Below are 25,297 nucleotides of genomic sequence, written 5' to 3'. Positions count from 1 at the left end.
GGGTCCTTAAGAAGGGTACGGTGTATTACTTTCATGGCAGAAGGATTGAGTTTCGGAGTCATGAGATCATGTTGCAGCTGTACAAAACTCTGGTGTGGCCGCACTTGGAGTATTGCGTACAATTCTGGTCGCCGCATTATAGGAAGGATATGGAAGCATTGGAAAGGGTGCAGAGGAGATTTACCAGGATGTTGCCTGGTGTGGAAGGTCTTATGAGGAAAGGCTGAGGGACTTGACGCTGTTTTCATTAGAGAGAAGAAGGTTAAGAGGTGACTTAATAGAGGCATATAAGATGATCAGAGGATTAGACAGGGTGGACATTGAGAGCCTTTTTCCTCGGATGGAGGTGGCTCGCATGAGGGAATATAGCTTTAAATTGAGGGGTGATAGATATAAGACAGATGTCAGAGGTAGGTTCTTTACTCAGAGAGTAGTAAGGGTGTGGAATGCCCTGCCTGCAACAGTAGTGGACTCGCCAACATTAAGGGCATTTAAATGGTCATTGGATAAACACATGGATGATATTGGAATAGTGTAGGTTAGATAGGCTTTAGATTGGTTTCACAGGTCGGTGCAACATCGAGGGCCAAAGGGCCTGTACTGCACTGTAATGTTCTATGTTAAGGCTTTACATAGTGCTATCGTGTGCGCTAAGTTTGAATTTAGTATAGTGTTAGAAACCTTCTATTTCCAAGAGTTGATTTTTCTTTGAAGGTCACCATGAACTGCCACCAGTAGCACACACCACAATATTGAGGACGTTTCCAGATCCACTGAAGAAGAATGATAAAGTTGTCATCACTACAAAGACTAACACCAGGACACTTGATGAAGTACGTTGCACTTTATTTTCCTATGTCGATGTGTACCAATACCCTTTTGTTTATCTCACGTGCATTTTGAATCTTGAAAATAATGAATGCTCAATATATCAAACGTTGTTGTAAAATAGAATAACAACTACTTGCATTTATATAGTACTTTGAAGGGTGGGTGCTGCCTGATGAATCTGATTTTTTGAAGATATGTCCAAAGTAGTAGATGTAGGAAAATCTATGGATGTTGTTATATTGTTTACGTGGACTTCGAGAAGGCATTTGATAAAGGCCCTCATTGGAGACTGTTAGCTAAAGTTGAAGCATGTTGTTGAGCTCATTAGGAAACTGACTGAGTGGCAGTCAAAAGAGAATAGGCATAATGAGCAGATACACTAACTGGCAAAATATTACTCCTGATGTCACACAAGGATCTGTGTTAAGACCCTAACTATTAAATTTGTTCATTAATAACTTAGATGATGAGATAAAAAGTCAAATTTGCTGAAGATACAAAGATAAGCAGTGTAGGAGGAAGTGTAAAACTGCAAAGAAATATTGATGGATTAAGTGAATGAGCAAAGCTGTGACTAAATAATTTTAATATAGGTACATGTGAAGTCATCCATTTTTAGCCTAAAAAGGATGGAAGACGGTACTTTATAAACGATGAGACGTTACAAACCATGATGGTTCAAAGACACTTGCTGGTCCAGGTACACAGATCATTAAAATAACTGTTACAGAAAATAATCAAAAAAGATGAATGGAATATTGACCTTTATATCTGGAGAACTAGAATACTAGGAGGTGGAAATAACGATTCAGCTGTACCAAATCACGGTGGCTAGACCACATCTGAATTAAGGTGAACTATTCTGGGCACTGCACCTGAGGAAAGATGTATTGATCTCCAGAGGAAATGCAGCCCTGATTTACTAAAATGTGGCAGGATTTTCCCCACGACAGGCCTCAAGTCCAAAGATGTGCAGGTTACGTGGATTGACCATGCTAGATTGCCCCTTAGGTTCAGGGGGATTAATTAGTGTAAATGCATGGGGTTATGGGGATAGGGCCTGGATAGGATTATGGCCAGTGTAGACTTGTTGGGCTAAATGGCCTCCTTCTGCACTGTAGAATTCTATGATTCTAAGGTGGGTGGGGAAGGATGCAGAATGCAGCAGAAATCAAAAAATAGGTTTCATGCCAGTGTGGAATGATGGCAAGATCATCTGTTCCTTCTTAGCATAGTGGGTCATATTTCCCACCAGAGGCTGACGTGAAGCCAGTTTGAATCCTGCTAATGAGAGGCAGGTGAAACCCTGACCAGAATTGCCCCTCTCATTCCCAATCATCCGTGATGCCAGTGAGAAATCACTTCAGCCCAAAACATGTTTGACTGCTGGGTGAAGTAAGAATGAGAGGGGGTTTTACTCTGAGGAGTGGAACAGGAGAATGTGAAGGGCCTTGATGAGTTGCAGATGTGGGAGCTTGTGCAGGTCTGAAGGTGTATGGGGACTGCAGAAGTCTGAAAGAGTTCACAGGGGTGGGTTAATGGAGCCAATGGTGAACTCCTGGGGTGCAAACAGAGGGAACGGTGAGGGTTAAAGAGGGCAGAAGGAGGAGGTAGGATGAGAAGCTGAGATTGCAATAATGGAATGTAGGGATGGACACAGATTTAGTGGGTGGGCAGGATGACGATGGACAAGTTGATGGTAACGGGGCTGGGATTCTTGAGAAGGAAGGGGAACTCAAAGTTAATTTGTACATTTCCAAAAGTGATGAGGGAGGGTTGAAGAGTGAGGAAGAGTCAGTGATAATGTGAGATAGGCAATGAGTGACTGACATGACGAATCACCTTTTGCTCACAATTCTGCAAAGCCTTGTGCAACCTCACCTTCTCGTCCTACTGGTTTCTTCTGCCCTCTTTAACCTTCACTATTCCCTCCCACCATGTCCCCCTAGAATTTAGAAGGGTAAGAAGTGACATACTGAAAACTTTCAAGATATAGAGGGGATAGGATAAATTTGGAGAAACTATTTCTGCTGGCTGGGGAAGCTCGGATAAGGGGATAAAGTCAAAAAATTAGAGCTAAGCTTTTCAAGAGTGAAATTAGGAAACATTTTCTTCATGCAAAGCATGGCACTTTCTTCCACCGTTGATACTAGATCAATTCATTTTAAAACTAAGAATGATATATTTTTGTTTGCTAAATATAATACAGCACAAATGAATATATGGAGCTTGAGCTAAGACGTCTAATTGAATGGCAAAGCAGATTTGTGGGCTATCTGGCCTACTCCTTTTTCTATATCCTTATCATTGTAAAATATCCCAAGGCTGTTCGGGGTATTACCAAACAAATGTTGACACTGAGCCATACAAGGGTATATTAAGACAGAAGACCAAAGACTCAGTCAAAGAGGTAGGTTTTAGGGATGGATTTAAAGGAAGTGCTGGGGAGAGAAGTGCTTACCGTAGGCATTCTAGAGCTTAGGGCTTCAGCAGCTGAAGATACAGCCACCAATGATGGAATGATTAAGATCAAAAATGTGCAAAAGCCCAAATGTTGAGGAGCACAGGTATCTTGGGAGTGTTGTAGGGCTGCAGGAGGTTACAGAGATGGGGAGAGAAAAGGCCATGAAAGTGAAAATGAGAATTTTAAAATGGAACCATTGCTGTGAGCCAGTGTGGGTACAGTTATAGTGGGTGAACAGGGTGTGAATTAGGATATAGGCTGCACAATTTTGCATGAGCTCAAGTTTATAGAGGGTTGAGGATAGAAAATCAGTCAGAAGTGCATTGAAATAGCCAATTAACAGGATAACAAGGATGTGGATGAGACATGGAAAACACAGGATGTTTGAAAAGGTTCCAATTTTCTACAGTTTGGAATTTCTATTTCTACAGTATTTTTCACTTGTGTTTAATGCAACAGCTTCCATAGGAATGCCTATGCCTTCTGTGAAGTAAAATAACCCTTGTGCTCAAAATCACTTAGATAACTTGCTTCAGGATTAACAATTGTTGAACTGTTGGATGCACACTAGAAATAGATGGGGGTGCCGGCTCATGACCTCCCTAATAGTGAAGCACCAAATCAATAGCCTATATATCAGAATAAATTACAAATTAATGTTACTGGTCAATGTAACTTTACATAGAAACATATATAATTTTTTAAGGATAAATACATTTTTGTCTTTCCTTTAGATTATGATGCAGCCTGACCAGATGCAGTCGAAAACACTTGACGGAAGTTATCGGATGACCGGTGAAGTAAAGCAGGAGTCTGCAAGTGAGGCTGTGCCTGAATTGGAAAACCAAGACATCCTCACTGTCGTCATATTCACTGTGCTAGTAGGAGGATGGGTGGTGTTTCTAATTACTTATCCAAAAGTAAGTTATTTTGAGTATACGGAACTTTATGTTGTGCACCGTTATCCTGGTGATCACCAACTTTCTTGTATGCATCTGATATTACATTGACCCCATTCCCCAGCTCTTCTCCATTCACCTTGTGCCGCAGTGAACACACCATCATTGCACTGCTCCCAACCATCATCAACACCACCATCACCCCCACCCCTCCCAACCAATGCTGGCATAGATTTGCTCCATTACAGTGGACTCACCACCCAACTCTCCTTCATTAACCTGATGTTATGATGAGGCTGTTCTGCAGCTGAGCTAGCCATGCTAATCTTGAGATAGTGTTTTTCCTTTGTTTACTCTTGTGGAATTAGAGATGGATTCAGAGTTTGAACTTTTTGAATTGTGGACATTTGCCTTGATGTACTCTGATGTACTGTTATGAAGCTTCACTGTCCTGTTTTGAATCTTCACTTCCATCTTTTCTGTGACAGAGAATGCACCAACAGCAGAAACTACAGCAGCACCAGCTGGAACAACAAGTCGAAGAGAAATTCCAGCTTCTCCAGCAGCAGCCCTCACAATCTGTCAACCAACCTAGGGCACAGTCTCCAGATTGCTCGGAAGAGGCAGCTCAGGTCTCTCAAAAAGATCCGCAGGGATCCAACTCTTCTTCTCAAAACAGAAGCAATCAATCCTCAGAACAACCTCATGATTACTGTTTGCAAAACGGCACTGCCTGTTATGATGAAGTTGTTGCTGGTAGGTATTTGAGCTTTTAACTAGTTTAGAAATTTTGATTTTTAATTTTGCACCTTCCCCAAAAATATTTGTAACAAATAGCTTCTACTAACACGTGGTACTGCTGATGCTTGAGAGATTAATGGAATTCTATCTTCCCTAACCGGTAGATAATGGAACCAACTTAGTTACAACTGGAAAGATTTCCTTCAATCCAAAGGACGTGCTTGGTCATGGAGCTGAGGGAACATTTGTATTCCGGTAAGGCAGGGGAACCTCTGTTTGGAAAACAACTCTAACTGTTAACATTCGTCAACACCTAGTATTGGGATACGAGTTTATGAGCTGCTACATTGAGCTTCAGATGCTCAGTGGAGACTAACTTTTGCCCCACTTGGCATGAGGAAGAATTACCCAAGACCATTCTCCTGGACCTCCTCATGGGTAGTAGTTCCACGGAATGACATTAGTGGAACTGAGGAAGGGAAAATAGGACCGGAGGAAGCCATTCAGTTCCATGAGCTTATTTGGCCATTAAATTTGATAGTGGGATGAATTTTCTGCCAGTGTTTGCCGCAGGCGAAAATGAGACTGATTAGACAAGAATTTTGGGGGCAAGGTCGTGCTCTGTAATTTTCCCTGCCCCTCGTCAGTGATGTTATAATTTTGGGGCAGGAATCTCATTCAAATTTATTTTAATAAATTTGCGTCTACTTAAAGGGCTTCCATGCCAAATGCTCCCCCCACATGAAGCAGTCAAGGGGAACCTACTAGGGGTGAACAGGAAGGTACAGCCCCCCCCCAGGGGAGGGCCTTGCCACCTTGGCAGGCCTTCTGACAATCTGGGTTGGGGGGGTGGTTGCCCCAGTGTGACGGCAAAAATCATTTCTCCAGAGTTTCTGTGCACTTAGTGCCGGAGAATCTGTAGAGAAAACTCGGCTGTGAAGTTCTGCAGCTGCATGCTCATTTGCTCACCTCAGCCAGCATTCTGTGCACAGATTGTAAAATTTTGTCCCATGATTGATCTATATTTTAACTCCGTCTTGTTCCATAACCCTCCATATTCTCGCCTAACAAAAATATATTGATCTTGGTTTAGAAATTTTCAATTGAGCCCACAACTTCAACAGCCTTTTGTGGAAGAGAGTACCAGACTTCCATTACCTTTGAGTGAGGAAGGACTTCCTGATATCAATGTATCAGATGTAGATCTTTTGGCAGAAATGTAACTCAGATTCAACTTGGAGCTTTTAGCTGTCTTGCTAAACTCTCAGACTTGGTATTATTCTAAACCTGTGTTTGCTGTAAACACGATATTGCAGTCTGTATGTACACAGTGGTCCATACAGATGTCACTCTGCTGTGCCCAAAACATGTGTTTTTAAGGCAAGAAATGCAGGTTTTTAAACATTTTATGTCTTTTAATTTTTTATAACTACAGATGAATGGCAGAAAAATAATTACATTTCCACCAATGTTCAAACAGTATGACTAGACCAGCTCCCCCTCCTAATATTTTAATTATTTTGAATAATTGTCAAAGAGCCATCGTTAACAATTCATAAAAGAGACAAGAAAAATATTGCTGCAACTTGGGAACAGAAAAACTCTGGAAGCATTGAACGCAAGCTGCTGCCTCAGTGTCTTGGATTTTCTGTTAGTTTTGCTGCTTTAAATTATCCGCTTTACTTCTGCATTAAAATGGTGCAGAAGTTTTTGTTTCTTTGACACAATGATAGGTTGGCAGATTCAGGTTTTTGAAATCCTATTCTGCTGCCAGTTTGATAGAATGTTGTGTGAGTTTGTAATACAGTAAATATAGCAGAGAACAGTAGAACTGTATGTGCATGATGTGGGCAGCAAACGCAGCCATTTGTCAGCACAGTGTTTCCTGCCAGTGCAAGATGACCGCCAATTCCCATCTATGCATGCGCAGAATTCTAATACAATTCAGAATGGCAGAAAGGGAAGGGAAGGATTTCCAATCGGGAGACTAAAATCTTTTCCTTATGGAATATTTTACTGCTGTCATGTTGGTGAGTGTTTCTAAATTCAGTCTCACAATCCCAGTAACGTAAGTGGATTGTAGGCTGCTGTGAGTGAGCGACAAAATGATATAGTCTTTGAGCTCTAAGATTTCTGACTAGGATTTTGATCATCTGCTCTAATATTTCCTCATGATCTCAAATTTTGTTTGAGATCATGACTCTCCAAAGCACCTTGGGGTGCGTTACTACATTAAAGGTGCTATGCAAGTTCAAGGTTTTGTTGTTGCGGTGGTGGTAAATGATTTCCTATTCATAACCCAGGGGCAGCTTTGATAACCGCAATGTTGCTGTGAAAAGGATTCTCCCTGAATGTTTCAATTTTGCTGATCGTGAAGTTCGGCTCCTTCGTGAATCTGATGAGCATCCCAATGTCATTCGTTATTTCTGCACCGAAAGGGACAAGCAATTCTACTATATTGCAATCGAACTGTGCACCGCCACGCTACAGGAGGTGAGTCACCTACTTTCTGTTTAATGATTTAGTGATTCTTCTTACTTTTAGCATAACCCTCATTAATTTGAAGATCCAGTTTCCTTAAAGACTTTGAAGTGAACCCTAGTTGATGAGTCCAAAATTTTGAAGGAAGCTGCTAGTGTTGATTGGGCAAGTTGTTTAGTTTGGTGAAGAGTTAAAGTAGTAGGGGAAACAGCTTTGAAAAAGGGAATTTCAGTCTTAAAAGGGAATTTGGAATTTCTTTTTCATGCAGAGGTTAATACAGTTATGAAATATGTTTGGCAATTTGCATTGTGAAATCCAGACCAGGTTTTCCAAATGACAGTTTTAAACAAAGCTTCGGCTTCCCTTTTAACAATGAATCCCATCCAGGATTTGACAGCAATCCCTTTAGGAATCCTTTGTCTTGACTGTTGTGCAAACTGTTACAATTACTTTAACTCTCAATTCCCAGAATGTATTAAAATGGCATGAAAAGATTAATTTACCCCTCAAGTCTGCTGTCCTACTTTAAATCTAATTACTGCAACTGTCTTTTTAACTCAACACTGTTTACCCTCACAGAATTCTACAGTGCAGAAGGAGGCCATTCAGCCCATCAAGTCTGCACCAACCACAATCCCACACACATCCTATCCCCATAACCCCATGCATTTACCCTAGCTAGTCCTGCTGACAAGGGGCAATTAAGCATGGCCAATCCACCTAACATGCACATCTTTGGACTGGGAGGAAACCGGAGCGCCAAAAAGAAACCCACGCAGACATGGGGAGAATGTGGAAGAGCCACACAGGCAATGACCCAAGCCAGGAATCAAACCCAGGTCCCTAGCGCTGTGAGGCAGCAGTGCTAGCCACTGTGCCGACCACGTGCCACCGTGCTGCCCACTTCTTGAATTCTTCTGAACAATATCTTGATGTCTGCCCTCTTAATTTCAGTTGTCTTAAATTCTTTCTGTCCCAATTCCATGATTGTCTGAATTGTATCTTGTTCCTTAGAAAGCTTGCATCTTTGCAATTTCTTTGTCCTGTCCAGCATCTAAAGTGTATTTATTCAGCACAAGTAAGGCATACAGTAACACTGCAATGAAATTACTGTGAAATTCCTCTAGTAGCCACACTCCAGCGCCTATTCAGGGTAATGCACCTAACTGGCACATCTTTCAGATTGTGGGAGAAAACCGGAGCACCCGGAGGAAACCCATGCAGACACGGGGAGAACGTGCAAACTCCACATGGACAGTGACCCAGGTCCATAGTGTTGTGAGGCAACAGTGCTAACCACTATGCCACCGTGCCATCTCTTGGCAGAGTTGAGAGAAGTTCACGCCCCAGTACCCTGTCTCCAACTGCCAACAAATTCAGCTAAAACTAAAACTTAAAAGCATCTCTACCTTACAAGTTGATTTATTTACCCTTCACAAAATAGTCCCCTCTAAGCACAATAGAATCGCAGCTGGAATTGAAACTGATCCCCACACATACTAACATCTTTGTGCAGCATGAATCTAACTATAGGTCATATCCATCTAAGCACAGAAATATTAAATTGAACAAAGTTAAAACTGTACCTTGTTTCTAATGTTTAACCATGCATAAGTTCCTTAAAACTATCTTTGTTTTCCTAACACTACAAGTTTTTAGTTCTAACACTGGGAGCCAATAAACCCTGGTGTTCTATTTCACATAACCATCTTATTCTGGTTATTCCTGATGGGTGTGATTTTTTTTTTTTAACTCCCATCTGTTAGATTCGATGTGAAATTTTTTTATGTCATATACTGGAAATATTCAGCAGCATCTGTGAAGAGAGAAACATAGTTAGCACTTCAGTATATTGCTTTTATATTTTACTTCTATTTGTTTACAGTATGTGGAAGATTCCAAATTTGATCACATTGATCTGGATCCTATAACTGCACTTTTTCAGACCATGTCTGGCCTGGCTCACCTGCATTCCCTCAATATTGGTAAGACCCTTCTCTCATTCAGTGTAGAATTTGAAAGTATTGTTGTTCATTCGGTCCACCCAGTTTACATGGTGTTCTTACTTATGACCCACCTAGCCTAACCCTGCTCTTTCTCTTGCTCCTTATTCTCCCTGCTGTTCCACTGAGCTGAATCTCATTGTTCCCAGTGCTTTACTTTCCATTCAATGTAACCCTGCTGCTCCCTCATTCCCCATTTTCTTTACTATTCCAGTTAGTCTAATCCCACTCTTCCCCTTACTCTGCATGTCCTTTATCTACTGCCCAGTCTAATATTGTTTTTTCCCTTTCCCTTCAATTGCTCTTTGTTGTTCCAGCTAGTCTAATCCTGTTTGTTCCCTCACTTCCTATATGTTTATATTCTGCCCAGTCTAATCCCCGTCTCCCTTTTTTCTGCACATACTCTTTAGGTTTATACCTTATTTAATTCCAGTCTTGTTCCCATAAACTTCAAAATTGGTCCTCTTGAAACATCTAAATTCCCTTTTAAAAATTGATTAACTCATCAGCATGGATCTGTTGGGTCAAATGGCCTGTTTCTATGCTGTAAAGACGATGTGACACTTCAGTTTATGACAGAAAATTCCACATTCTAACCATCTTATGTATGAATAGTTTTTTCTAACCACTTCTTCAACTCTTTTGGCGCCAATTCGCATGCTCCTGTTTTATTATCTCATTCACTTTTCAAAACTCACGTCCTCGGGCCACAGCATTAGTCATGTTGACTGACTTTACCCCCATGATAACTCCATTATCTTGCGGACAGTGAAGTACTTTGTAACCAGTTACTATGTTAACAGTTGCAAATTGCTGATGTTGGCCAAATCTGACCGTCTCCTTTTTATTTCTGGAATTCTGGCTCTAGTCCATCGGGATTTGAAACCGCGCAACATCCTCATCTCCCTGCCAAACTCTCATGGGAATGTGAGGGCAGTGATCTCGGACTTTGGCCTGTGTAAGAAACTGTCTGCTGGACACAACAGTTTCAGCTTGCGCTCTGGTATACCTGGAACAGAAGGCTGGATTGCACCAGAGGTCTTACGAGAGGAGCCTAAAGACAAACCTGTAAGTGTTGACGCAAAGATAGACTGTTTACCCTTAAAATTAAAAATACTGGATAAAGAATGTCAGATGGTCAAAATTACATGCCTGTGAATAAAATCTGGATGTAACCAGTCAACAGTAACAGACAAGTGCTCAATCCGAACTTGTCACAGCAGTACTGACAAATGGTTTCAATCCAAACTGTTGTTGTGGGAAATTACCACTTCGGAGTCAGACTGGGAGTGCAACAATACAGTCTTATTTAACGAAGCTTCGTGGAGAAAAGGCATTGGCACTCTGCAGTACTGGGCAGCTACCTTCTCTCAATAATACAATAGGAGTGGTTTATTTTTATACCTTTCAGACAGTGGTAGTCTGGACATTAGCCATTTAACACGTCGTTACAGTTGAGTAGGATCGATAGTTTAACGCACAATTACAGCCAGACATTGGCATTTAACATTGCATTATTTCGTAGAATGGATACATTTCCTCTATTAGTGACTATCAATGACTTAGTTTCGGTCTATACATACAGTAATTGGTTTTCCTGCATTTATGTATTCCCATTCCCATTTATGGCTAATCTCATTGTCCTAGGTCTGTCCTTATCTTAAAAGTGCCTCAATCTCTCTACAGCCTTCCTGCAGTATCAGATTCCTGCATGTTTAACTTTAAATAACTGTCTGTCCTGCATATTTTTAATTTCAAGTAGCTGTCTGCGCTAAAAGTCAGTGTCTGCTTAATGTCTGTCTCCCAGGTAATTTTTAAGAACATAAGAACATAAGAAATAGGAGCAGGAGTAGGCCACCTAGCCCCTCGAGCCTGCCCCGCCATTCAATAAGATCATGGCTGATCTGTCGTGTCTCAGTTCCACATTCCCGACCTCTCCCCATAACCCTTAATCCCCTTGCCTATCAAAAACCTATCAACCCGCGTCTTAAATATATTTAGCGAGGCAGCCTCCACCACTTCAACGGGCAGAGAATTCCAGAGATTCACCACCCTTTGAGTGAAGAAGTTCCTCCTCAACTCTGTTCCAAATGCCCCCCCTTTATCTTGAGGCTGTGCCCTCTAGTCCTACTGTCCTTTCTGAGCGGGAAGAGCCTCTCCACCTCTATCCTATCCATCCCATTCATCATCTTATATGTCTCAATGAGATCTCCCCTCATTCTTCTAAACTCTAACGAGTACAAGCCTAGTTTATTCAGCCTCTCCTCATAGTTCAACCGTTTTTTATATGCCGGGTAGTCACCTTTGTGATTTTTTTTCCACTATCTGTTAACTTGCCGTTTTTCTCTCAAGCTGCCAAACTTGCTTTGTACCTCCAACGTTTTCCAAGTTATGTGCCTAACTTTTGAGTTGTATGTTCATTGAAGAGTAAGAATATTATTCATTTCTCTGACATTTGCAGCTTCATCTCCATATATAACCAGTCTTTCCATGTTCAGAATGGCCTGGACAGCTATAAATTCTTTCCATTGAATATATGAGCTGTGTGTGACAGTAAGCAGGGCTGACATCGGAAGTGAACTACTAACCTGTGGATGCAGTAACTTATGAGTGACAAGAAGAACTTTCAGAGTAGCTGGAATGGGTGGGAGGAATGCTGGTTGTTAAAGAAAGGGAACAGAAATTGAACTTATTGAGCCATTTGTGTAGTGTGTCTATGTGTGTGTGTCAGAACCATTTCAGAAATGTCACTTGTATTTCCCCAACAGACATATGCAGTTGACATTTTCTCAGCAGGCTGTGTCTTCTATTATGTTGTTTCTGAGGGAAAGCATCCATTTGGTGATTCTTTGAGGCGGCAAAGCAACATCTCATTAGGGAAGTACAGCTTACAGCATTTTGAACAAGAGGTACATGGTAAGTATTTTTTTTTACTCATAATCATGACAGAGATTTTGTCTTCTGCACTGGGGATTGTTGATTGCTGCACTGTAGCCAGTAACAAGCTCAGTTCAATTTTCTGAGCCTTTTATCTTAAATAATTAGCAGATCCATCTGAAACTGCCCCCCCACCCCACCCCAGCATAGCTTTGACCTTGAACCAGCAACTAGCCTCATGGAAGATCTGTGAGTTCCAGCCTTCTTCACATAGATTTAAAACACTTGTCAACCTTTTACAGGGCAATGTGAAGGGTGGAAATTATTATGCCTCTTCAGAGGATCTGCTGGAATAAATGTTTAACAGAGCGGTGACCTTCATGTCCACATAAGTATCACTATAGTGCAAGTGCAGAAGGCAGCACAGCTCTGTGAGAGTCTCTGTTGTGAAATGAAATGCCAAAGACTCGTGCCTTCTGACAGAGTCATAATGGTGCAGAAGGAGGCCATTCAGCCCAGTAAGTCCATGCCAGTTTTCTGTAGAGCAGTCCAATCATTCCCATTGCCCCACTCTATCCCTGTAGCCCTTCAAGTTTATTTTCCTCAAGTGCCTATTCAAAATCCTTTTGAAATCATTGATTGGCCCCACTTTCACTACTCTTGTAGGCAGTGTGTTCTAGGTCACTACCAGTTACCACGTAAAAAGGTTCTTCCTTACATTTCCCTTGTATCTCTTGTGTAAAACTTTAAAACGATGTCCTCTAGCTTCGTACCATCACCGAATGTGAACGGTTTTTTTGTATCTCCTTCATTTAACTAAACTATTCTCACGCACCTACCAAATCTCCCCTCAGCTTCCTTTGTTTGCAAGAGATGAACATGCAGAAGTAGCCTTTTGAGGAAGCAAGTTCCAAAATCTCTCAGAGAAAACATTTTTCTTTATCTCTGTCTTAAATGGGAACCCTTTATTTTTAAACAGTGGTCTTGAGTTCTACATTCTCCCACACTAGAGGAAACATCCTTTCCACATCCACCCTGCCAAGTCCCCTCAGGATCAAGTTTTAATCAAGTCACCCCTTACTCCTCAAACGCCAGCAGATACAAGCCTAACCTGTCCAGCCTTCTCTCTTAAAACAACCCTCCCATTCTGGGTATTAATCTAGTAAACCTCCTCTGAACTGCTTCTAAAATATTTGCATCTTTTCCTTAAACAGAGACCAGTATTGTACTCAGTAATCCAGGCCTTTCCGATGCTGTGTATAACTGAAGTATAACCTCCTTACTGCCCTAACCTTGTAAACCAAACTCCCTTACACCTGGAAAAATTCTGGTAAATCCTTGCCCTATCCTCTCGAGGATCTTCATATCCTTCCCAAAATATGATCAGAACTGTTCACAGCCATGTAGTTGTGGCTCACCAAAGTGATACCTCCTATGCTTTTGTATTGAATACTTCTATTTATGAAGCTCCATATCCCCTATGCTTTACTAAATACCCTCTCTCGATGTCCTGCCACCTTCAAACATTTATGCAAATGAACTCCAATATTCCCCTGTCCCTGAACGCTCTTTAGAACTGTCATTGTCACTCCCAATTGCTTCTGTCAAAATGGATCACCTCATAGTGTTCTGAATTAAATTGCATCTACAGCTTGCCTCCACATTCAGCTAGCCTATGTATGACTTCTTGCAATCAGTGGCATCATCCTCACTGTTTGCCACACTTGCAAGATTGGTACCATTAGCAAATATTGAAACATTCTTTGTACCGCCATATCCAAGTCCTTTATCAAAAAAAAACAGTTGTTCTAGTACTGACTTTTGGGGAACACTCTGCCTGCCATCCTCCAGTCTGACAAATGAATTGTCATGACTTGCAATTTTCTTTCCTAAGGCCATTTTTAACCAAACTGCAGGACACCGACCCTCCTATCCCTGGAAGCTCAATTTTGCTAACTAGCCTTTTATATGGTACTTTGTCAAACACTTTTTTAAAACCCATATAGACAACATTCATTACAGTCTCTTCATCAATCTTCTCTGTTATTTTGTCAAAAAAAATCAATTAGAGTAACCAAACATTATCTGTCTTTTACAGCTCAAATTTCTCTAAATCCCTTTTAATTTTTCCATGGTTATTATTTTTGAAACCTTACCCACACAGAACTGACTGTCTTGTAGTTGCTAGAAATGTCCTTCCACCCTCCTAGGAGAGTTTGGAAGGTTATAGCAACCCCTCCTGCTTTCTTCATGCACCTGAGGTGCAGGCTATCCAGACCAGGCAACTTATTCACTCTAATCTTTCCAGTACATCCTGCTTATCAATTTTCATCTCCACCACATTCACTTCAATCAATATTTTATTACCATACTTTCCTACTAAACACCAAAAAGAAGTATTCTAGACTTGCCTTGTGCTTTTGAAGCATATATCACTTTGTGCCTATTAGGCCCCCATCCTATCTCTTACAATGTATTTACTATTTATATGCTAACAGTCATACTATTCCCATGTTTCTCTCTGTCAGTCTTACTTTTCTCTTACTCTTCACACTCAAATTATTGCATTTAGCCTGGTTTTTGCTTAAAGAATTCAAGACATGCATGATACACACTAGTTTTTTGTTTCATCATATTCACTATCTCCCTTGTCATTCAAGGAGCCCTGGTTCTCCTGTATTTCGCACTTGTGGAATGTACCTAGCCTGTATCTGAAACAGCTGTTCCAGCAATGACTCCTTCCTCACTGACTGAGAACATAATACAGTAAGAAGTCTCAGAACACCAGTTTAAAGTCCAACAGGTTTATTTGGTAGCAAACGCCACTAGCTTTCGGGGCTCTGCCCTTATGTCAAGTGAGTGGGAAGTTCTGATCACAAACAGGGCATATAAAGGCACACACTTAGTTTATAGAATACTAATTAGTCTTTACAGCTAATCAAGCCTTAAAAGTGCGGACAATGTGAGTGGAGATAGCATTAAGCATAGATTAAAGAGATGTGTATTGTCTCCAGACAGGACAGTAAGTGAGATGTTGTAAGCCCAGGCAAACTATTGGCGAACACTTCAGCGGTCACGGGTATTCGGCCTCTGATCTTCGGGTAAACGTTCTCCAAGGCACCCTTCATGACACACAACAGCGCAGAGTCGCTGAGCAGATACTGATAGCCAAGTTCTGCACGCATGAGGACGGCCTCAACTGGGATCTTGGGTTCATGTTACACTATTTGTAACACCCATGATGTGTGCCTTTACATAACCTGTTTGTGATCAGAACTCCCCATTCACCTGATGAAGGGGCAGAGCCCCGAAAGCTAGTGATGTTTGCTGCTAAATAATCCTGTTGGACTTTAACCTGGTGCTGTGAGACTTCTTACTGTGCTTAGCCCAGTCCAACACTGGCATCTCCACATCATGAAAACATAATAGTCAAGGAAGTTCTCGTAAGCACATCTTTAGAATTTCCTCCCCTTCATTTCTCTTTACTCTAACATTAGCCCAATTGATATTTGGATAATTAAAGTTCCCAAATGTAACCACCTTATAGTGTTGACACATTATGATTTCTTTGCAAGTTTATTTGCAAGTCCCATCTCCCTCTCTCACTATTTAGAGGCCTATAGAAGTCTCCCAGCAATATGGTTATAAGTTTTTTGCTTCTCAGCTCTAACCAAATGGGTTCTGTCCTTGCTCCATCAAGGATATCATCATATTCTAACACTACCACGATTTTCCTAATCAATATTGTCTTCCCAATACCCTCTTTGCCTTCCCTATCTTTTCTGAACACCTTTGCATCTGTGGATATTAAGCACCCAGTCCTGACCATATTTAAGTCAATTTTTCATTATTGCCACGACATCATGTTCCCATGTGACTATTTGTGCTTGTTGCTCAGCAAAGTTATTCACTCACTCTGTGTGTTTATGTAAATGCATTCTAAACTGGCTCTGTATTCCTTATAGTCCTCCTTAATCTGTTAAGAAAATGTCCTTCTCCAGTACTATCCAATATGCTTATTTCATTTTCTACTTCAATAAGCATGTAACCGCCAACTTGTCGATTTAGTTTCAACCACTTTAGTTTCCAACCACTCTAGTGAACCTTCTCACAAAGACATTGGCCCCAGACATGTTGAGATGAATTGACCCTTTTGGATAGGTACCTCCTGCCCCCAGAATGTTCCTAATGCAGCAAAAATCTGAAGCCTTTCCTTCTGTGCCATGCATCAAGCCACATATTGGTCATCCATATTTTGTTATTTCTACTATCACTCTCATTTGGCAATGGGAGTAATCCAGAGATTGCCATCTTTGAGGTCTTTTTTACTTCTTCCTAAGCTCCTGAAAGTCTGACCTTAGAACCTCAATATCTATCCTCTTTTCTGTGCTAGTCCCAACAAGTATCACATCTTCTGGCCCATTTCCTTCTTTTGAAGAATATTCTGCACATTCTCCATCGTCTCCTTTACTCTGGCACCAAGGCAACACACCAAGCAGGTGGTTAAACAATTATCCAGGAATGTCTGTTTGTGTCAGTAAGTGTAAATAATGTACCTCATTTCCTTTACCTTGGTTGTGCAAGTGACTGCCCTGATATAACTTTCCTAAGCTGGTGGCAGTGGGTGGTTTAGGATTAGGAATCAATGAAGATCTCTTGCTCTTCAATGTTGTTCAGTTACCCTTGATAGAATAGGCACAAGTGTACACCTGTAAAGAGAGGATTGGACTTGACTTTCACAATCCAATAGCTAATATAACTTTAACATTAAAAAGTTACATGATATCATTTTGCTTTTTTTAGAGAATGTTGTGGGTAGACACTTGATTGAACAGATGATCAGAGAGGAGCCACAGCAGCGTCCCTCTGCTCAGTGTGTCCTGAAACATCCTTTCTTCTGGACTAAAGAAAAGCAGCTTCAATTCTTTCAGGTAATTTCCTCCCAGTGAAAAATCAAATCAAGTCAATAAAGCCCACAAGTAGGCGGAATGTAACAGGCAAGAATTTCTACCGAACTGCCTCAGATGGACTGATTTTCAAAATGTTCCTTTGACACAGAGCCTTGCCCACCAGAATTAGCAGGTCAAGAAATCCCAGAGCTGCCTGTTTTTTTTTATTCTTTTATTTTAGTGTTTGAGATACCTTAGGAAGCTTGCCCTTGTATTCGTGTTACCCACACCAGAGGGCTCATCTCTGGTGACACATAGTTGGAAAGCCCACATTGCAGTAACTAAATCTGACAGAGGAAGTTATTGACACATAGATTGCTGTCAGTTGAATACTATTAAACCAATGATCAGAAACCATTTGTGTTGAACTCCCCTTGGGGATTAGAACATAGCATTGTCCACAGCACACAATTCCCAATAATTTATATCTGTATCCCACTAAATTCAATTTACTGATTAAAAAATTGCAGGTTAATGACTGTACTTGGGGCTATGTTCTGTTGTACTATCATCCAAGATAGTGCAATATATTTCTCACTGAACTAGAGATAAAAATAAAATACATGTTGGACACTGAAATGAATTAACATGTATAGGCATTCACAGCAGATTAGCCAGCACCTGAAGAAGGACAGAAGAATAACGTTCTGACAGAGGGTCACACCCCACCCAAAGTACTAACTTATTCTCTTTCAGTTGTTAACTGACCAGTTATGCATTTCCTGTTTCCTTACTTCACTTAAGTGGAATTTTAATTGAATGACTACAGGATTCATACAGAGTCATACAGATAAAAATCATCCCAAGTTCAATCCTTTGTTCATGCTGAGTTAACATTAACTGCTATATTAATAGATTATTAGCCCAGTTATGTAACCATTACAAACAGCATAACTCATAGAATTGCAGTAATTGACAAATGAAGTTTAGTACATATAAATGTGAGATAATACACTTTGCTAAGAATTGCTATAAAGGTAACTCATTTCTTAGAAGATGCAAGTCTATTTGGTTAGAGCAACAAAAGCATCTCAGAGTACAAATAAGTCAACTACTAAAGGTTATGCCATAAGTCAGCAGGGACATAAGAAAACAAATCAAATGCTAGGCTTTATTTCTATAGAATATAGATAGAAATAAAAAGTAGGGAAATTATACTAAATTTATCAAACTATGGTTAGACCGCACCGTTGTATATAATGCTCTAGTCATGTTTAAAAAAGGATATAATGACACTGGAGAAGGTGCAGAGGGGATTTACAAGGGTACGTGGGTACACACATATTACAAAAGGATTGACAGGCTGGATCTTTTTTCTCTTGAAAAGCCACTGAGAAGTGAACTATGAAAGGTTTTTGAGTGGATGCAGAAAGAATGTTTCCTCTTATGGAGAAGAACATAACTAGATGTAATCAAATAAGATAGTCACCAAGAAATCGAATACACAAAAAACTTCTTGACTGAGAGATAGCAGATTAAGGACTTGATATCATAGGGAGTGGTTGAAGCAAATAGAATGCATGCATTTAAAGGGCAGTTAGATGAGTATTAAGTAGAAGGGAGTAGTGATTACCATAGTAAATTTAAAAAAGGGGTGATCTGAGGAGACTTGAGTCAAGCATAAACATCAGCATGGACAAGTTGGGCTGAAGGACCAGATTCTGTACTATATATCCAAGTAATCCTATGAGAGTTCTTAGTCATGAACGATTAGCCCAAATATTCTAAAGTGGATAGGCTGAGAAATATTAAGTATAATCTAAAGATGATTCCACTCATAGTGCAGTGTTGGAGTAAATTTGTAATATTTAACATCCCAAAGCTGCAGTCTGCCAAAATTAGATGTAGGTCTTATCCTTGTAACTGCGGATTGGATTTTCTGTTTAAACTGTGAGTTTAACTCTGACAAATGCAAAGAAAGATCTGAAACCAGCAGATTTTTCTATTATTTGTTCATCAGAAGTGGGCATCATTGACGAGCCATTCTAATGCCCTTGAGAAAGTGCTGGTGAGCCAACTTCTTTAGTACAACTGAATAGCTTACCAAAGCTTTATAAGTATTACTGTGGGTAACATCACTTATAGACCCTTCCATAAAGGATCTTTCTGAACTAGATGGGTTTTCACAGGAATTTATTCCAGAATTATTTAATTAATATCCCACAGCTGTGGTGGTGCAATTTGAGCTAATGTCTCAGGATCGTTAGTCCAGGCCTCTGGATTTCTAGTCTAGTAACATAGATGTTAACCTACCATATCCATGACATGGGTACGGTAATGTAATGGTTACATAACTGGGCTAATAATCTATTAATATAGCAGTTAATGTTAACTCAGCATGAACAAAGGATTGAACTTGGGATGATTTTTATCTGTATGACTCAGCTACTCTCTGAACTGTACCTTTTGTTCATTCGACTTTCGGTAGAGTCAATATTATGGTTGGTTGAAGTCTGATTACGTTTGGTCCAGTTGGACAGATGGTGATTTTTAGGTTTTGAGCCGAGGATTATTCAAGCTCCAATTAGGCATAGCCTAAAACATACTGAAAGTTGTAGAAATATAACACTGGAAAACTGCTGTACTGAAATGCCACATTCAAAGATTGCTTTGTGCTGTATTAGGATGTGAGTGATCGAATAGAAAAGGAGTCGTTAGAAGGACCAATAATTGGTAGATTGGAATGCAATGGGAGAGTGGTGGTAAGAACAAACTGGAGGATGCACATCTCTGTCCCTCTGCAAACAGGTGAGATACCGAGCACAGTGGATTATGCTGTTTAACACTTTAACAGTATGGCAATAATCCATTTTACAGTGTTTTTTTTTTACCCCTCTCCCAACCAAGACTTGAGAAAGTTCCGGACATACAAAGGGAATTCTGTACGTGATCTTCTCCGAGCCATGAGAAATAAGGTGAGGAACAGGCAGAATGTTTGTTAGCCATGACCGACCGAAGACTCAAATAACATCCATAATGTTGTGGCACTTACCAAAGGGTGTTCAACATCAGACAGAAAGTGAGGACAAAAGTTAGAGATGGTGACCAAAGCCATGTTTAAGGGGATAATTTAAGGAGGCTTTTGGAAGTAGGAGGATCCCAAAAAGTGGAGTTTTAGTGGCTGAAACTTTCAACTTGGAGTGGGAATGGATGCAGAATAGAATAACATTTCAGGAGCAGTGAAGCAAGCTGGTATGTTGGAGAATTTGTAGAGCTATGGATCGCAAACAAAACTTAATAAAAATATACATTTACAAACATGGTCTGCTATCAGTTTCCTGTGAGTTAATAAAGACCTAGTCAGTTTCATCTGATACTATAACTTACCTCAAAGTGCTTACATGAAATTTGTTTTGGTTGTCTTCGTTCAGTACCTTGTGGGCATGAGACACAAGACAACCCTAATAAAGCACTAATTGTCACTGACATTCAGATAACAGTAAGGATGGCTGAGGTGGAGAATGGAGAAATGTCACATTGATTATTATTGAAAAAAGACCTGTAGAAGCTTTTCATTTTACACTCATCAGGATATTTGCAAGAATGCCAAATGTAAAGGGAGCAAGTATTTATACTTCTTGAGAAAAGAGTGCTGTTTGCTATTGACAAGTCGATTCTGATTGGTAGAGACATCGCCATGGAGAATGCATCAGTTCGCTGGTGACTGACAGTTAACTACTAAGTTTTGTTTAAGTTCAAACCGAGCAGATTGTCCCAGAGAATGGCTGTTACCTATTTTGCTCAGTTGAAACAGGCACAACATGTGTACGTGTTCTTTCTGCTGCAAATAACAGGGCCCTGTGTACTAATACAATGCCAGCAAGTGTGCCACAATGCCAGCCTGGCCGATAATCTTAAATTGGTTGTCAGCGTAACTCTTAGCACACTCAGGATTGTTTACCAATCGTGGAATCATATAACAACAAAGAACAACCCGGCACGGGAAACAGGCCCTTCGGCCCAACAAGCCCGCGCCACCATTTTAAAGCATTTTCCTACACCTACCTTGCCCCGTGTGTATGCGAATGGTACCCCTACTGTAGCCAGATTCAGGGGAGAATAGTGTAAGGTCAATTTGGTACACCAATCAGCCTAAGAGCACATCTTTGGGGTGTGGGAGGAAACCGGAGCACCCGGAGGAAACCCACGCAACCACAGGGAGAATGCGCAAACTCCCACAGACACCGGCCCAGATCCATCTATCTGCACAGCTAGCAGTGATAGTCACTGAGCTGTTGTCGTGCCTGTCTGCTGGTCCAGATTTAAGCACACACATCGACGCAAAGTACTAGGCCATTCTCGAAACATCCAAGAGCAGCCCACGCACAACCCACCGTGTACATGCCCCTCGTTTGACAACAAGGTGGACCGACACCTGTGGATTAAAGAGACAAAACATTAACATATACTATTACGTTTCCAGTATCGACCCGAGGCTCTGTCCCTATTTAAAACCGTCATATATAACCCTCCATCCCTGTTTCACTCATGTGCCTATCTAAGTAAACCTTAAACAACCTTGTTTTTTTTTGTAAACCGGAGCACCCAGAGAAAACCCACACAGACACAGGGAGAATGTGCAAACTTCACGCACGCGCACACACACACACACACTCTCTGACCCAAGCCAGAAATCAAACCAGGGTCCCTGGCGCTGAGGCAGCAGTGCTAACCACTGTGCCATCCCTTTACATTTGGTGTTCTTGTGAATGTTCTAACGAGTGTAAGGCTGAAAAGTTTAAAATGTCTTTTTTAAGGAATATTCGAGTTCTGTACGACCAAACAACTAAATGTCATATGGTTGCAATAGGAAGTGGATCTTTTGAATTTATGCAGAGTATAGGGAACTTTGCTCTTCATATGCCTATGATTTAATTTTACTATTGGTGGGTGCTTGAAATGGAAATGTTCCATTTCCCAGTATAGTCATACTTATCTCAATGAGCACAAGAACATACATGTTTTTGTTTTACAAATCAGTTACATTTTGAATAGTTTTAAAAATCTCTTTCACAAATCTGATGTAAAATTGTTCTTACAGAAACACCACTACCATGAACTGCCGCCAGAGGTACAGGAGACACTGGGAGAGATACCTGACCAGTTTGTGCAGTACTTCACGTTTCGATTTCCAAACTTGTTGTTGCATACTTACAACGCGATGCAGATATGCAGCCATGAGAGACTTTTTCACCCATATTATCACCAGGGAGCTGAAGATGGGAAAAAATGAATCACTATATTTGCCTGCTCATCAACTGTGCCAACATAAAGACTTTTCAGAGCCAAAGAATTAGGAAGAAATGCTCCAGGCAATATGCTTGTGGTATCCTTATGTGGACCTGAGGGAAGTGCTCTTTACACTGGGGTTCTTCATGTAGGATAGAATAAGACTACATCCTCAGAACAGGAGAACTCTGGCTCACATAACCCCTTCACTGGTGTTTTGAACCTCCCAAACCAGCACAACAGTACAAATCTGTTTTGCAGACACTTTATGGGTAAGATTGGACAGAAATCCTATAGAATTTGTGATATTGATCACAGACTGGGAGACAGCTCTGCTAATATTCACACCCACAGTGATGTACTACCTGTCAAATGGACCTTCCAGCAGGGAGGTAAGGAACTGAAACACAAAAGAGAAAGAAGTGACTCATTAACATAGCTGCACCTTTTGACAATTATGCCACTACTGTGGGAGGAAGACTTTCTGGGTTAAGGAGGGCCAACTGTATCCTGGAGATATTGTTGGGAGAAACTGTAAAGGTGAAAAATGAAAGGATCCTCCTGTTTATAAAGGACTGAATTAACTAATCAATAAGTTTGTGCCATACACACAGCCACTGACTGGTACTGAAGACTGGAGGCCAGCAGTAATGATGCCAGATCAATAGGTTGTTTCATTAAATATGTTTATAGTTTCACTCTGTAAGAATTGCTTCTTCAGTAACAAAAAGTAATAATGAGTCACAAGTTATACGATAAGAATTTTATGCTTTGTCAAAAACTCGAAGAAGAAAGATGGTGCAGATCGCAGTATCAGTCTGTATTGTTGGAACAGTTGAATCTGGAAAAATCATCCCAGTGCATTGTTGCTGTATGAATAATTTGATATTTGTGGCCAACAGTCACAGGAAAGCGTTGGCACACCAAATTCTAAACCAGTGCTCAGAGAGCTTTTCTACAGATTATTTTCATATTGTGTAATTAATACAACCTATTTTTAATAAAAAGGACTTTAATTATATCTGTACAACAGAAGCAACTTTTCGCATTAGTAAATACCTTATGACTGTGAACCTTACCATCATTTTCCCCTCCTCCTGAACCATTGATGCCTTGCTGTGTTATACTTTCAGGAAGAGGTGGGGCAGTGAAAAGTATCCAGGTTCAGGAACCATTTTTGGATCTACTGCTAACACCCCACCCCTGGCTGATATCAATGAACTCAGGATACATCTTAATACCTGCCAGTTCTGCAAGCTTCAGCTACTCACTCCCTTCATGAGTCATACAGCAGGGACAGCCAAGCATTATTTGGGTTCATAACTGAACAAATCCAGGTCAACTCTCTGCAGGCTGCGTGCACTGTCCACCAGTGAGGCATGACAGTAATTTAAAATGAGCGTTGCACAACTGAGAGTGAGCATACTGTGTCTAATGCTCTGATATTTAAAGTCAAATCTCTGGGGAGAGGCAAAATCCTTGTCAGGAACAGTAACCTGTGCTACTGTTGGATGATATTTTGCCCTGTTGGTCTGTCTGATGTTGTATGGTATTAAACATAGGATTTATGGCACAGAAGGGATCCATTGAGATGAAAGAGCTATCTGGTCTCATTCCACCTTTCAGCTCTTGCGCTGTAACCCAGTAGGTTATGACACCTCAAGTGCACATTCAAGTAATTTTTAAATACTGTGAAGATTTCTACCCCTACCAGTCTTTCAGGCAGAGGTGTTCTGGATACCTACAACACTTGCAGGGGGTGGGGGGGTTGAGATTTCCTTTCACCCAGCACTTGTTGAGCCGAAGGCTCTGTTCCTATGCTGTATTATTCAACTGTGAGTGTTGATCTCTTTGCTAATGGAATTAGGTACAAACTGCCAATGATTTGGGATGATTGAAAAATGGATTGTTGTAAATGAATGGATTGTAGGAATTGATGCAATAAGAACGCTAAAAATTACAACTGAAGTGCAAATTCCCCCAAAAGAATGAAGAAACTGAAAGCCACTAGCAATCAGGGGACATGAAATGGTTTTTGATCTGGGTAAGGGTTGCAGTGGGTTGCCTGAATGGTATCAGTCACCCATGGGACACCCTGAAGTGCCATATGGTACTGACTATAACTATGATAAATGCTAAGGATGTTACTGTTTTTAAAACAAACTTTGTCAGTAACATTGTTCTGTGTGAACCAGTATTAAAGCAAGTAAAATACAATTAAATTCAATTAATCATTTGTAAAGGCAATTACCCATAAAGTTGCAGAGAGCTGGAGACAGTGAACTAGGTTGTCAGTCAACCTAAAGCCAAGATTTGAAGCAGAGCCAGATTTTCCTCATTTCCCCCACATCAGCAACAGGGTTTTAACATGCAGTGAGATTAATCAGAAAAGTTCTTGCTTAAATTAATGACTTTGCACCCTGAAAAAGAATTGTGGAAAAAGCTGCTGGAAATTGCAGCAAATTATGATACTGTGTGTGCCAGTGACTCAGTCTTCCCCTACTTCATTTTATAACTTCCATTCAGACAATGCTATTTTTTAAATGAGTAAATAATGGATTAATGCCAGTGTTTAAGTATTTCAAGCAACACTGGTAACTGAATCCTTTATAGGGTAGGAAAATACATGATTATGGCACATGATTTTATGTGAATAGAAACTTGTGGATCAATTTTATTTAAGCTTGCCTTCTTGTTGCTTGGCTCATTTCTTGAATTGATTATGTATATAGAAAAGTCTACATTTTTTGTATTGGAAGGTAGAGGGTAAAATAAAATTCCTAAATACCAAGCCTGTGAGACTTTGTTCTTCCTGTTGTAGAT

At 40.6% G+C, this 25,297-nt stretch overlaps 1 protein-coding gene across 3 annotated transcripts in view; it reads left to right on the top strand.

Moving 5' to 3' along the window:
- Positions 1-25,259, top strand: part of ern2 (endoplasmic reticulum to nucleus signaling 2) — a 77,248-nt gene extending 51,989 nt beyond the window's left edge. For 2 of the 3 annotated variants that reach the window (XM_080206561.1, XM_080206563.1), the window contains 12 exons: positions 715-833; positions 4,030-4,215; positions 4,683-4,950; positions 5,100-5,190; positions 7,239-7,428; positions 9,302-9,401; positions 10,288-10,487; positions 12,188-12,335; positions 17,100-17,227; positions 19,870-19,993; positions 20,093-20,160; positions 22,287-25,259. In XM_080206561.1, coding sequence (XP_080062687.1) covers positions 715-833; positions 4,030-4,215; positions 4,683-4,950; positions 5,100-5,190; positions 7,239-7,428; positions 9,302-9,401; positions 10,288-10,487; positions 12,188-12,335; positions 17,100-17,227; positions 19,870-19,993; positions 20,093-20,160; positions 22,287-22,478 — 1,814 coding nt within the window. In that variant the 3' untranslated portion in view covers positions 22,479-25,259. The remainder of the gene's footprint in view (positions 1-714; positions 834-4,029; positions 4,216-4,682; positions 4,951-5,099; positions 5,191-7,238; positions 7,429-9,301; positions 9,402-10,287; positions 10,488-12,187; positions 12,336-17,099; positions 17,228-19,869; positions 19,994-20,092; positions 20,161-22,286) is intronic. The other variant, XM_080206562.1, reaches the window with a different exon arrangement.
- Positions 25,260-25,297: the final 38 nt, after the last annotated feature.

This window comes from Carcharhinus amblyrhynchos, chromosome 18 (genome assembly GCF_965287045.1).
Source record: "Carcharhinus amblyrhynchos chromosome 18, sCarAmb.v2.hapA, whole genome shotgun sequence".
Classification (NCBI taxonomy): Eukaryota; Metazoa; Chordata; class Chondrichthyes; order Carcharhiniformes; family Carcharhinidae; genus Carcharhinus; species Carcharhinus amblyrhynchos.
This window is presented reverse-complemented; position numbering and strand designations above follow the sequence as displayed.